At 41.9% G+C, this 13731-nt stretch overlaps 1 protein-coding gene across 1 annotated transcript in view; it reads left to right on the top strand.

The window, feature by feature from the left end:
- Positions 1 to 13731, top strand: part of VPS13B (vacuolar protein sorting 13 homolog B) — a 5424989-nt gene that overhangs the window by 2529912 nt on the left and 2881346 nt on the right. Inside the window, exon 23 of the mRNA XM_044065647.1 lies at positions 1530 to 1764. Coding sequence (XP_043921582.1) covers positions 1530 to 1764 — 235 coding nt within the window. The remainder of the gene's footprint in view (positions 1 to 1529; positions 1765 to 13731) is intronic.

Raw genomic sequence — 13731 nt, 5'->3', positions numbered from 1 at the left:
TAAATAAAACGCAATGGAGTAGCATTCATAATAGAGTATATTCCCACACCTCTAGAAATGACTTCCCTGGCATTTAAGTACTGTGGTACACCATCATCCTTCAAACAGAACCTAGGTGATTGGATGGGTACCCAAAAATTTAGCCCGGGATTGTCTAGCCTAGTGCTTCTAAGGAAAAGGGGGTGTGGCATGAAGGTAGATACTGACAAAGTGTAAATGATAAACATAAAAAAAGGCACACTTGGAGGAACAACCACGATCCAAGTCCAAAGTTTAATAGTATTAATAATCCAAGCAGAAGTATTATTTATACAGATTATTAATACTATTAAACTTTGGACTTGGATCATGATTGTTCCTCCAGTGTGCCTTTTTTATGTTTATCAGTTTTTTCCTGCTTGGCACTTTTATCCACTTTGTTTGTTCAGTAAGGTGTAAATGATCACAATACTCAATTGCCTTGAAGTTTTTTTGAAAACTGCTGCTTGCTAAATACCATCTTCCCTGTATCTTTATCCAACTGTATGATGATACAGCTCTTCACTCGCAAAGATCTGCTCTTAGGCAGGTAGGTACTCACTGAGCTGCATTTCTGTCAGCACCAGTCCTTTTGTGTGTCTTTTGATCATTTAGAACTTCCAAAAATTTTCTTAAGATCTTTTGCAGTGTTGTTTCATATTCTCCAGTAATGTCTAAAATGCTGTCTGGCAAAGCATTGCTTGAAAATGAAGGTTCAAAGCAGTTGTTCATCACCTATGTCAGGGTTATATGATGTTTTCTTAAGTTATCGAAGAACCGTAGTTCTCTGCAGTTTACTATCAGTTGTGCGAATGACAAGCTGTCAGCACATATGTTGCCAAAAATCAGATTGTCATTTGCACAATGTCAAGTGTATGGGATTGCCGAACACGCTTATATGAATGCAGTAGCGCATTCGCATAAGTGTGTTTGACAAACTGTACAGAGATTGCAGTACAGTTGGGGATTGGAAATTTGTCCATATCCCCACTGTAGTGCTGTCTCGGAGTTGGAATATATTAGCATGGGGTGGGGGGTGCAGGGGTGCTTACCCCCCTGCAAAAATGTGATATGTCATATAGGAGTTTGATTTATATCAGCTCCTATACGGATATCATGTGATGTTTTCGGTGACAATGGCGACTCAAATATGTCGATCATTTGGGTCGACATTGTGTAGGAGTTGAGATTCCGGGTTTGGTGGTTTATTTCGGTATTGTGAACAGCAAATGTTTTGCCTTTCGAAAGTATTGATAGTAAACCGTTCTCTGCATGTGGACAACTTTGCTGCCAAAAGAGTATCTGCTAAAGTAATTGTTCTACTTAAAAGTAATTCACAAGATACTTCTGTTGTATATTTATCTTACTAAGACTTAAGATATCTGTAGCCTATTTGAAAATCATTTCCATGTGTTCTGAAACATTTATGGTGTTTAAGTGATAGGAATATGTTAATGAGTCTCTAAACAGATACCCCGGTTTTATTCCTTTCTCTGTCTTTGGTCTTGCAGCTTGAAGTTCAGTCCTGTTGTGTTTTTTTCCCTAATGAAAGTCTGCCATCTCCAAGTACGATTGTATCAGGGGACATTCCTGGAACTGTACGAAGTTGGTATCACAGCCAAGCTAGCATGCCAGGGACTCTGGTTCTTTGCCTCCCGCAAATAAAAGTGATGAGTGCAGGGCATAAATACATGGAACCGCTACAGGAAATTCCATTTGCTGTCTCGAGGCCCATCCTTGAGGAAGGTTTGTTCATTTTCCTAAGTTTATGAAGCTGCTTCTTTATTGTCATTACCCAAATCACCTCATAAATGTTTTCATTTATTCTCACTGTTTTTTGCAGACCTTTGTGAAATCGTACAAGGTTCTGATTGTTCTTTTTTTTTTTCTTATTTATTTATGCACTTTAGTTATGTAATACTGTGTCATTATAGTTATCAAAACAGCTTTCTGTGTAGTTGGTTCATTTTTGTGAAATATTGGCCTAGTGTCATGGTATCAAGTATGCCTGGCATATTTTTAAGATGTTTAGAACTAAATTAGTTAAAACGTTAATTAGTTTTGTTCAGTAATTTATAGATGTACATCTTTTTAGGTGTTACAGAGTTAGCTTCATCTGTTTATCTTGGGATACTTATTACTTAAAAATAATCTTAAAGGCAGGAAAACAGGAAATGGATTATGCAGATAGAGGGAGACCAGAACTATGTTAGACAAATACATTTGAGAATTTCGTTGTTTTTGGTGGTAGTTGTGTACACATCCAGTGATGCATTTTTGGTAAATAGTAGCTGAATTGAAAGACCTGAGTTATGAGGATGTCCAGAACATTTAGAGTCTCCATTCTTTTTGCTTTTCAACATCACCTTATAAGCATCTATTTCCAACAATACAACTATTATTTCTTATGTGACATTAATATATGCAAGTGTGATACTTGAAGATTTATGCTCATTCTGCTTTGCTGAATCCCACAGCTCAGACAACCTTGCCTTTCTGTAATTAATTTGTGATGTGGATATCCCACCACTGCCAACCAAATGTGATGACCCACCACTGCCAACCAGTAATCAAGGAGCGTCAATACTCACCACTGGCAACAGTGGGGGAATGTTCACTGAGAGGATAACAAGTGCACAGTATTTCCAGATGCAGCTTTCTGCATTAAGCGCAGTTTCCTTAAGAGCCCACAGAGACCACAGTCAGTTTGGGGCAGGTTTCTCCTCTTTCTCCAGATCCCCAACAAAACTCCCCACTGGTACAGCTGTAGAGTTGAGTCCTTAGCCAGGGTTCCAAACCAAGTCCTCCAACACTCTCTCTCCAACCAGTGCTTTGTGTCCCTGCTCAAGTAACTGACACACACACACTTGGAAATTTGTTTTACACACACACACACACACACACACACACACACACACACACCCCTGGGAAAGGCTGGAGCCTCAGTAGTTTGGCATTGCCCCCTTCTGCCCAGACTATAAGGTAGTTATCACTACCACCAGAACCCCTTATTAGGTACTTTAAGGCCCTTAACAAAGGGTGTCCAATTTTACTGTGTAATATTAGTACCAATGCAAATGGTAGTTTGACCAAGAGCAAGGCTATTAGGAGTGGTCCACACAGTGTCACCAAATAAATATGCAAGTAGTGTCAAAACCTAAATATCTCTACACAGATCAGCCACAATGAACGGTTTAATATATTTAATAATAAATAATAAAAGAACAAGACAATACTAAACTGAAATAAATAAAGAAAAATATGTAATCTATGCTTCACTATATTCCTTACTGAATCTAAGGGAATTATACTATACTCTAAGAACTTACTAATAGAGCAAGGCAGATGTGGTGAATGGATCTTCTAGTTGTCAGGGTCAAGACATAATGCAGAATGCTCTGTCTCACTAAGAGAGTTCTCAAAATAATATCTAAAATATTGCTGCTGGGATAGCTTTCAGAATGACATCACTTCTTGTCATCTGACCCAAGTTCCCAGGCAAAACAAACATTGATGAAGCTGGCAGTATTTAGCATCTACTTGTAAAAATATGCAATCGCTTCTCCTCAGATGCCTGGCAGATGCTGGAAGTCATAAAACAATTGCATTCCTTTATGCTTTCAAGACTAGTAATTAGTTCACCCTAAAGACAATACAGAAAGTTTCCTAGTACAGACATCATGTCTCTTGCTGCATTGAAAACTGAAAAATACCATCTTTTATGGCCTAGCCATAAAGTAATTTCATTTCAGATATTTTTTCTGAAGTTAACCTCCTGTATTCCAGTTTCCACTGTTAAAATATATACATTTAAATAGTTACAATAGTGCATATACATTTTTGTTCTCTTTCAGTAGGGCACACTGTAGATCCATTTTAAACACAGCACTTTTACAAATACCTTTTCAGCACACATCTGGACAAGCAGTTTGATATACATATACAGATGTTCTTCATGTTTCACTGTTGCAGTCATTACATTTGGGTTATCTGCTTGCAGGTAGCCCTCAGTCGGCCTGATTAACAAAGTCTTGGGTCCTGCGTCGGTTACTGTCTCTTCTTCCATGACGTCAGGGGTATAAAACATGCAGCTGACGCCATTACATCAGTTTTTCTTGCCATGCGGTGCCCAAAGCAGAAGCAGTTCGCAAGTGCCGGTCGGCCTACTCCTGAAATTTTCGTTTTCGAGTTTCAGAACCAAAGTCTTCAACTAAAGCTAAGTACACCGTTGGGGAAACTTTTTCTTGCTCCTTACCAATGTCAGTAAAAGTTAATAATTGCATTACTTGTGGAAAGCAAATACCTCATAAAGATTTTCATTCGTACTGTATTCCTTGCCTAGGCCCTGACCACGACGTTCCTTGCTGTCAGTTTTGTGCTTTATTTAATCAGTGCACTATCCGTCGTCGGTATATTTTCGCCTCTAAATATTTCAGTTCTCGGTTTAATTATCCAGAAATGTCGTCGGTTAGCCATCCGACTACTGGAATTCCAAAAAAATGCAAAGATAAAGACAGAGACAGGCCGTCGAGGTCCAAAACTGCTGACGACGCTTCTCCTAAGCCAGTCACCACTTCGCCGGTACTCAGTGAGGCGCTTTCGCAGCCCCTGATACCCGCTACTTCTGATTCGCAGGCCTCCACTGAGACCCATTTGGAGTCCGGTATGCCGCGAGATGCTTCAACTATGGAACCCACGGATGTCTCTACCTTGGATGGGTCCGGAGCCGCTGTGCAGGCACCGGCTTCTGCGGGTGTATTCAGGCCTACGGACTTGCATATTAAACCAACGCCTCCTTCTTCACTTAGGGCTAAATCTCGAACCATGCCTAAAAAAACGATGCCCAGGCCACATGCTCAGGCCTCTTTGCCTAAAAAACAAATGATAAGAATGGCTGAAGATTTAATAACTCTAATCAGGGGTGGCCAGCACCCCCCCCCCCTTCTAAGAGGCCTAGGACCAAAGTTGTTTATGAATCTTCTGACCAGGATTCTGTTTTTTCTGACTCTTCGGATGACATGGATTTGCCCTTATCTACTTATGAGGATTCTGATGCAGAGGACTGCATTCCCTCTGCTTCCCCTCCAGAGGATTTTTCTTTTGGGGAAACCTTGCATACTCTAAGGGAGCATTTCCACTGGGAAAGCCAGGATTTTTCTGATTCTAAAAAGAGGCTTAGGGATTTCTTACTCCTACCTCAGCATAGGCCTTCAGCTATTCCTCCTATACTAGACATTGTTGATGCTTTTTCGGTATCTAGTGTGGCCCCTGATTCCTTGCCTCCCACTCCCAGAAAACCTGACAGATACTACAGTGTCCCTGAGTCACACAAGTTCCTTTTTAAAAATCCTATTGCAGATTGAGAGACTATTTCACAAGGGCCCAAGGGCATTAAGGTTTCTACTGCTAAAAATTCTACCCCTTCTGATAGAGACTCTAGGGCGCTGAATAGATGGGGTAAGAAGGTTTACACTTCTGCAACCTTGGCCATTAGGGCTTTAAACTGCCAGTTTCATATGTTAAAGCATCAGCAACATGTTATTGAATTGCTTAAACAGAAAATGATGTTGATTCCTGACTGTGTTGAAAATAAAGTACAGGATTTAATGCATTCTGCTGAACAATTTGGAAAACATACTTTGCAATGTGGTTTTGATTCATTAGAGACCTCTTGCAGGGCTGCTGTTACTGGGTCTGTGCTCAGAAGGCATGTTTGGCTAAAGGAGCAATCCTTGACTGATCATGTTAAATTGTTGGATGCTCCCTTAAATCAGGACCGCCTGTTTGGCAACAAGGCTGAGGAAGTTCTTAAAAAGATGGAAGATAAAGCTAAATCTATGCAAACTGTTAATGATTTCTTACAAGTCCAGCCTCCTAGATTCAGTAGGCACTGGCCCTCTAAGAATTGGTCCTTTCCAGCCCCTTCCAGGTCTTCTCAAGCCAAACCCAGACACAGCAAAAGCCCTAGGTTTCAGTCCCAGGGGACACACAAGACTAAGCAGTGGGGGGCCTCCACTTCCAAATCTTGGAGTAATAAGACTCCCCACTATGGCAAACTGTCTCAATGACTTCCTTTTCAAAATTCCAAGCTCTTATCAACTGATTGCCCCTTTGCGGGGAAAGATTGCTCTTCCTGCAAAGAACAGGGAACTCGTTACCCAGGACAAATGGGTTTTAAATATAGTGTCCCAGGGATACAGATTTCATTTCCACACGTTACCAACACCAAGCGGGTGGCCAGACCTACCCCCAAATCAGTGGGCAGAGGCTCAAAAACAAGTACTTTCTTTCTTAAGCATGGGGGCTATTCAACTGGTACCGGAAGAGGAAAAGGGACAAGGTTTCTACTCAAGACTTTTCCTGGTGCCCAGAAAAGACAACTCATGGCGTCCTATCCTGGTCCTGTCTACTGTAAACACCTTTTTGGAAATTCCAAAATTCAAGATGCTGATTCTTCACCAATTACTTACTATGCTAGGCAAAGATGCCTGGTTGGCAACACTAGATTTAAAAGAAGCGTACCTGCACATCCCAAGCAGGGAATCTTGCAGAAGATACCTACGCTTCAAAGCAGGCTACACACACTGTCAGTTCTCTGCACTGCCCTTTGGCTTATCTACTGCGCCCAGGGTATTCACAAAGTGCCTAGCTCCAGTTATTGCATTTTGCAGGCAAAGAAATATTCAAATATACCCATACCTGGACGATTGTCTAATTCAGGCAGAAAGCCAGGACATACTTTTGAATAATCTGGCCTTTGTACAAAGGGTTCTAACTTGTCTGGGGTACACCATAAATAAAAAGAAATCACACCTGGTACCCTATCAACAAATTATATTCCTGGGAGCAAGCTTGACAACCTACTTCAAACAAGTGGCCACAAAAACCTGCTATCTGCAAGACAAATACTGCAAGCCTTGGGGTTCATGGCCTCCTGCATTCTTCTAATTCCATATGCAAGACTGCATATGAGGAAACAACAGTAGTATCTAAAAAGCCTGTGGTGTCAACATTCTCAGGATCTACAAGTAATGATTCCTGTTATAGCTTGCCTACACCTAGAATTCCTTTGGTGGGCAGAGGCCTGCCACCAGAACAAGGGACTACCTTTCACACCACCCCCTGCCGCCCAAACCCTAACAGCAGACACATCAGACTATGCATGGGGGGGCTCACCTGGGTGGGAAGTGCATTCAGGGCAAATGGAACCCAAGTCAAATGCACCTGCATGTCAATCATAAAGAAATGTTAGCTGTACAGAATGCTCTGACAGCCTTCAAGGACCACATTCTTTCAGGACAACTAATGGTAAAGACTGACAACACCACTGTTATGTGGTACATAAACAAGCGGGGGGGGGTACACATTCTTACCCCCTCTGCAGACTAGCCATGGCATTGTGGAACACAGCCTTGAGCTACAAAGTGCACCTACAAGCTCAATTCCTGCCATGAAAATTAAATACACTGGCAGACGGACTAAGCAGAAACCTCATGGACCCACACGAGTGGAAACTGGAACCAAGGATTTTCAACATGTTGACAAGCAAATGGAGCCCAGATATAGACCTGTTTGCCTCTCCCTAGAACTACCAATTGGACACATTTTGCACAAGGACTCCCCCCAAGCAAGCCTGAAAAGTGGATGCTATGTCCTTCAGCTGGAAAAACCTATCAGTCTATACCTTCCCCCCTCTGCCTCTACTTTCCAAAGTACTGCTAAAAATCAAACAGGACAAACCAAGGATGATTTTGATTGCTCCAGACTGGCCACGCCAACACTGGTACCCCCTCCTGCACAGTGTGTCACGGTTACCCGCATGGCACCTGCCTCAGACTCCTTCCCTGTTGTCTCAGCAGGAGAACCAGATTCTGCACCCTCAGCTTCTAACACTGAACCTTGCATCCTGGCTAATTACATATCTCTCCTCTGCCATCCCTCAGTAAACCTGTGATGGATATCATTTTAGAGGCAAGGAGGCCTAGTACTAGAAAATCTTATGCTGAAAAATGGAAAAGATTCTGTGCCTGGAACCAGTCTCAAGGAATGAGCACAGCAGTGCCCAATTTACCTCAGATTTTACAATACTTAACTGAGATGCTTCACAAGGACCTGTCTTTTTCCTCCATTAAAATCCACACCTCAGCCATCTCAGCTCATTTATAGCACAGAATCTCCCCTCTTCTCTCATCCACTGCTCAAGCAGTTCCTCAGAGTGGCCAAAAATTTGAGACCACCCAGGAGAGTTCCATCCCCAGCCTGGGACCTTAACTTTGTTTTGGAGAAACTCACTCTACCTCCTTTCGAACCAGCTGCTACTGCAGACTTAAAATTTCTTTCTTGGAAAACAGCTTTCCTTTTAGCAATCACTTCAGCTAGAAGGGTTTCTGAATTACAGGCCCTAATGGCAGTGGAGCCTTTCATCATCTTTCATGCGGACAGGGTGTCCCTCAGAACCAATCCCTCCTTCATGCCCAAGGTGGTATCCAGTGTGGCTCTTAATCAGTCGAATCATTTGCCAACCTTCTTTCCCAATCCACAGAACAAAGGAGAACGGATTCTACTTGGACAGGACTAAACCTCAAAGGAAATCTGAACAACTGCTGGTGGCATTTGCTGCAGGGGTAGAGGGGAAGGCTATTTCAAAGCAAATTGTTTCAAAATGGATAGGCCATTGCATTCATTTCTGCTATAAGCACCATGGAAAACCTATCTCCCAGGGGATCAGACCTCACTCCACCAGGGAAGCTGCTACCTGGAGTTCTGTGCAGACTTTCACCAAGCATTATCATTTGCCAATTTTCTCTAAATCCAGAGCTGACTTTGCCACTGCAGTCTTGCAGGGCCTTATAGCTGGTCCTAATCCTATCTAAATTCCTCCTCCCAACCATAGCTTTGGGAATCTACCTAAATGTAATGACTGCAACTGTGAAACACGAAAACGTAGTACAGTTGTGTACACTTACCATAAATGTAGATGTTCGAGTGTATTCACTGTTGCAGTCCTGGTTACCCGCCCTACAGCCCCCTAAATTCTTTGGGCTATACCTCTACTTTCCTTTACTTATGCTTAAAAGCCTTTTTGGTGTATTTGGTTTTTTGTTGGAGATATATCATTGTACTTTTATATTTAATTGCTCCCCATTAGGGGGGCACCTGACATCTGGGGCAAGAAAAACTGATGTAATGGCGTCTGCTGCATGTTTTATACCCCTGACGACCTGACGTCAAGGAAGAAGGGACAGCAACTGACGCAGGACCCAAGACTTTGTTAATCAGGCTGACTGAGGGCTACCTAAATGTAATGACTGCAACAGTGAATACACTCGAACATCTACATTTATGGTAAGTGTACACAACTGTACTTTCTAATGCATTTGTAACACAAACATCTTGTGTAAATCATTTCGGTATTCACCAATGACATATAATTATTTACAAAATTCCAGCTAGCTGGGCTGACAGTATCTCCTTTCATCACATAACTATCATAATTTTTTGAGATATCTCAATCAGCAGGGTGCACCATGAAAGCTTTCATCAGGAACTGGTTAAACTGTCTGGCAGACACTGTTTTGCTTCCAATTTGTTAAAAGTAATATGGTCATTAATATGTAGACATAAATGGTCTGATTGTCTTTTCCACCTTTCTCATGGTCTGCTACATTTGCTTGAAGTCTACATCAGAACATCTCCATGCTGTTGCATTTCAGTAAGTGTCGCACACTTTCTCTTTCTCACTAGTTCCTAATGCTCCAAATAGGAATCATCCAAGTGGTGGGCCAGAGGCACCTCCCTCTCAGAATGGGCAATCCAGCAGTTACTGCTCATGCCTATCTTTCCTGGACAGTTCTTATAGGTACCTGAGCTCCTATTCGGATTCGGGTTTTCTTTTTCTTTCGGCTGTTCCCGTTAGGGGTCGCTAAAGTGGATCATCTGTTGCCATTTCTTCCTGTCCTCTACATCTTATTTTATTTATTATTTATTTACCGGGAAATTCCAACTGGACACAGGTCCTTTTTCAGTGGTGGCCCAGGGAGAAAAGCTCCACAGAACAATAAATGAGCAGCAGAGTACATGAAGAGCAATTGAATATATATACAATAGCAAATAATACATGCTGTAGCACACATTAGCTATACATACAATATGAAACATAGTAATGAACAGATATACCAATATCTAGCTAGAGGCTAGGAATAGGATGTATATACAGATAGTACTAAGCTCAAATGGATATTGTTCTAAACTCATATACCTAAGTCTGATATACAAATATTGTACTAAATTCAAGCAGATATAAAGCAGAAGCTCCACATGAAGGTGGAACAAGCTAGAAGGGCTAATGGGATTTTAAGGGGAAGATAGAGGAGTAAGAGGTGCGACTGAGTGAGTAGTATATGTGGTAATGAGCAGAAGCTAGGTGTAAGTCAGTTGGACATGTATTTGGAGATGAGATGAAGTGAGGTAGTTAAGCATGTTAAAACAGGTCTGAGAGATTGAGTGAGGAGGGAAGGAGAGGGTAAAGGGCGAGCCAGAGCCTGCAGAGGAAGGAATGCAATGATCAGATGGTATGAGGCAGGGGTGGCTAGGGAAGGGGAGAGGAAGGGGAGGTAAAAGGAGGGCTACTAGTCGGGATTGGTGCATGGGCATAACCAGTGACTTTTTAAGTGAGTTTTTAGTGCAGTCTTGAGGTCATTGCAAGAAGGTTGTTTGGTTATGGGGGGGGTTGTTCCATAATCTGGATATGACTTAAGAGAATAGTGCTTCTCCCACTGTGTTCTTGGGTTTGGTCACTAGAACTAGATTGTTGCTGCTGGAGCATAGTGGTCTAGTGGAGCAGTAGGGCTGGAGAAGATTTTGAAGGGATGGGACTTTAAGAGGATGGTTTGGTAACTTGTGGGTGAGAGAGAGTTGATTCAGGTGAAGAAGTTGAATGAGTTCAAGCCAGTCAAGTTCTCTAAGTAAGATACAATGGTGGCTGTGATAAGACGCACCAGTGGCAAACATAACAATTTTATTGTAGCAAGCCTTGAGCTTGTTTAGGTCTGTTTGTCTAAGGTAGGTAAGTATAGGAGAGGCGTAGAGTAAAGTGGAGATTAGATGGGAATTGGTAGCAGAAATTCTGGCTGTCTTGGTGAGGAATTGTTTGTTTCTGTACAATGCACCTAGTTTTTTGTGAACCTTTTTTATGGTAAGAGAAATGTGAGTGTCAAATTTGAGATTATCATTCTCCACACCAAGTAGTTTGGTGTGTTCTGTTGGGGAGATGATGGTATTGTCTTTGGCTAGAATACTAAAGTGGGGGATAATTTGGTTAGATTTAGTGGGTTGGAAGATAAGGAGTTTAGTCTTGCTCGGATTGAGTAATAACTGGGCATTAGCCAGTTTTCTACAGATCACAAGGTCATACAGGAAGCCTTTTCAAATTCAGGTATAGTTGGGGCTGAGGAGATGAGGGTGGAGTCATCTGCATACTATATAACAGAAGCATGCTTGGTGGCTGTGAATAGATCATTGGTGAAGAGTGAGAATAGTAGGGGACCAAGGATGGAGCCTTGGGGAACACCGAGTGTTACAGGAAATCGAGGAGATAGGTCATTATGCTAGACAACTGATTGTTTGCCGCCAGTTAGCTGTGAAACCAATCAGTAGCTGATTGGGAAAAGGATAGGTTAGTGAGAACAGAGATTAGTAGTTTGTGTGAGACCATGTCAAAAGCCTTGGATAGATCCAGAAATATAGCAGAGGAGAACAGGCCATTATTTTTATGTTGAAGGATAGCATTAGTGAAAGAGAGCAATGCAGTAGTAGAGCTGTGGTATGGCCTCAAGCCATGCTGGGTGCTGGAGAGGAGGTTATTAGCTAAGAGGTAGTCTAAGACTTGAGAATGGATGCATTTCTCAAGTATCTTGGAAGTGGAGAAAGGATGGCTATGGGGCGGTAATTGGAAAGTTCAGTGCAGGAGTCACCTTTATGGAGGGGAATGATGTGGGATATTTTCCATAGTGTGGGGACATAACTTTTTGATAAGGACTGATTAATTAAGATAGAGACTGGATAAGCTAGGGTTTCTGCTGCTATTTTTAGGTATTAGGGGAGACTGTCAGCTGCAAGTTTTGTAGGTTTAAGTTTCAATAGAAGTTTTTTTTTTATATAGGAGGTAGGTACTGATGAGAAAGAAAAGACTGTGGGCAGAGTATTTGGTTTTGATGTAGGGAGGGTGAGTAGAGGGTTGTGTTGTTAGTCAAAGACAGAATGGTTTCAGTAAAGTATTTATTGAATGAGTCAGCAATACTGCTGGAGGAAGGGGGAAGTGGTAAGTGTGGGGGGGCTACTTTACCTGGGTGGAGAATGGAGTTTATTGTGGACCAGAACTGCTTAGGGTTGTGATGGGAGGAGTTTAAGACAGACTGATAATACTAGGTTCTATCTTCTTTTATTTGCTTTTTGACCTTGTTGCGCAACTCTAGGAATGACTGTCTAGAGGACAGGGTTTTTGTTAAGCGCCAGTGGTCCCAGGCCTTGTATCTAATTTTCATTAGTGCCCTGGTGCTTTTTTGTAGCCAAGGGGAGTACTGTGTTTTGACTCTGGCATTTCTTATAGCGGCATGAGTGTTTAGGATGTTTAGGAAGGTGCTATTGAAGAAATGGATGGCTTCATCCAGAGTGAGGTACTTAGTTGTGTCCAGTCACATTTCATTTTTGAAGGGATGAGATAAAGGAGAGAGAGTTATTTAGGATTTGCCTAGTGATGATGGCTTTAGCACAATTTAAGTTGTGTCTCAGAAGAAATGTTTGGTGTGTGGTCACTGAGGCTGTCTTGTAGACAGCCAGTTAAGTATGAGTGAGGGTCTTTATTGACTAATATCTAGTTGAGAGTAGTATGTTTGTTAGAGTTTTTATTTATCCGGGTAGGTAACTGTATTAGTTGGGAGAAGCCATGAAGGTTTAGGTGCTGGGCTGGATGATTGTAACTACAAGATAGCCAATTGAAATTAAAATCACCTAGGATTATGGTTTTCTGGGGTAGGGAATAGTTAGCCCATTACAGGAGGTTTTCCAGGCTGGGATGTTTTGGCCAGGTGGGAAGTAGCATCCTATGATGTTGATTGTTTTATTTGGGTTTAGTTTGAGGTTGGCATATAGGATTTCTTCATTTCCAGTGTGGGAATCTGGATGTTGAGGTGGTGTTTAAACATTAGAGCCACTCCACCCCCTTTCTTAGATGGTCTATCTACTCAAAGAATGTTATAACCTGTTTGGAGTATTTCCTCACTTTTGATGTGAGGTTTGAGTCAGGTTTCAGTCAGGATGAGAATATCAGGAGAGTACAAGGCTATGTTGCTGTTCAGGTCATGGGTTTTATTAGTTATACTTCTGATATTTAGACACATGAACAGGAGGTCAGATGGCTTTCTGTTAGATGTTAGTTGCGAGAAGGAGCAGCTGTTAGGCAGCTTTTTAGGTGAGGAGTTGATAATGGTAGGACCAGGTTTAGGGTGGATATATCCACTGAGGGCTAATTTAGATAGGGCAGTAAACATAAGTTTTATAAATCTGGTAATTAACCTGTCAGATTTTAGGGATATTTTTTGTTTGAATGTAACAGGTGACTAGTAATATGGCGGATGTATTAGGATAGAGGTTGTGATGGTATGACAAGTGTAATTAGTAGGTGGGTGATGGATAGAAGTGAGAGTAAGGGTGCAG

The sequence above is a fragment of the Protopterus annectens genome, chromosome 3.part0 (genome assembly GCF_019279795.1).
Source record: "Protopterus annectens isolate FY-2018-M chromosome 3.part0, PAN1.0, whole genome shotgun sequence".
NCBI lineage: Eukaryota > Metazoa > Chordata > Ceratodontiformes > Protopteridae > Protopterus > Protopterus annectens.
This window is presented reverse-complemented; position numbering and strand designations above follow the sequence as displayed.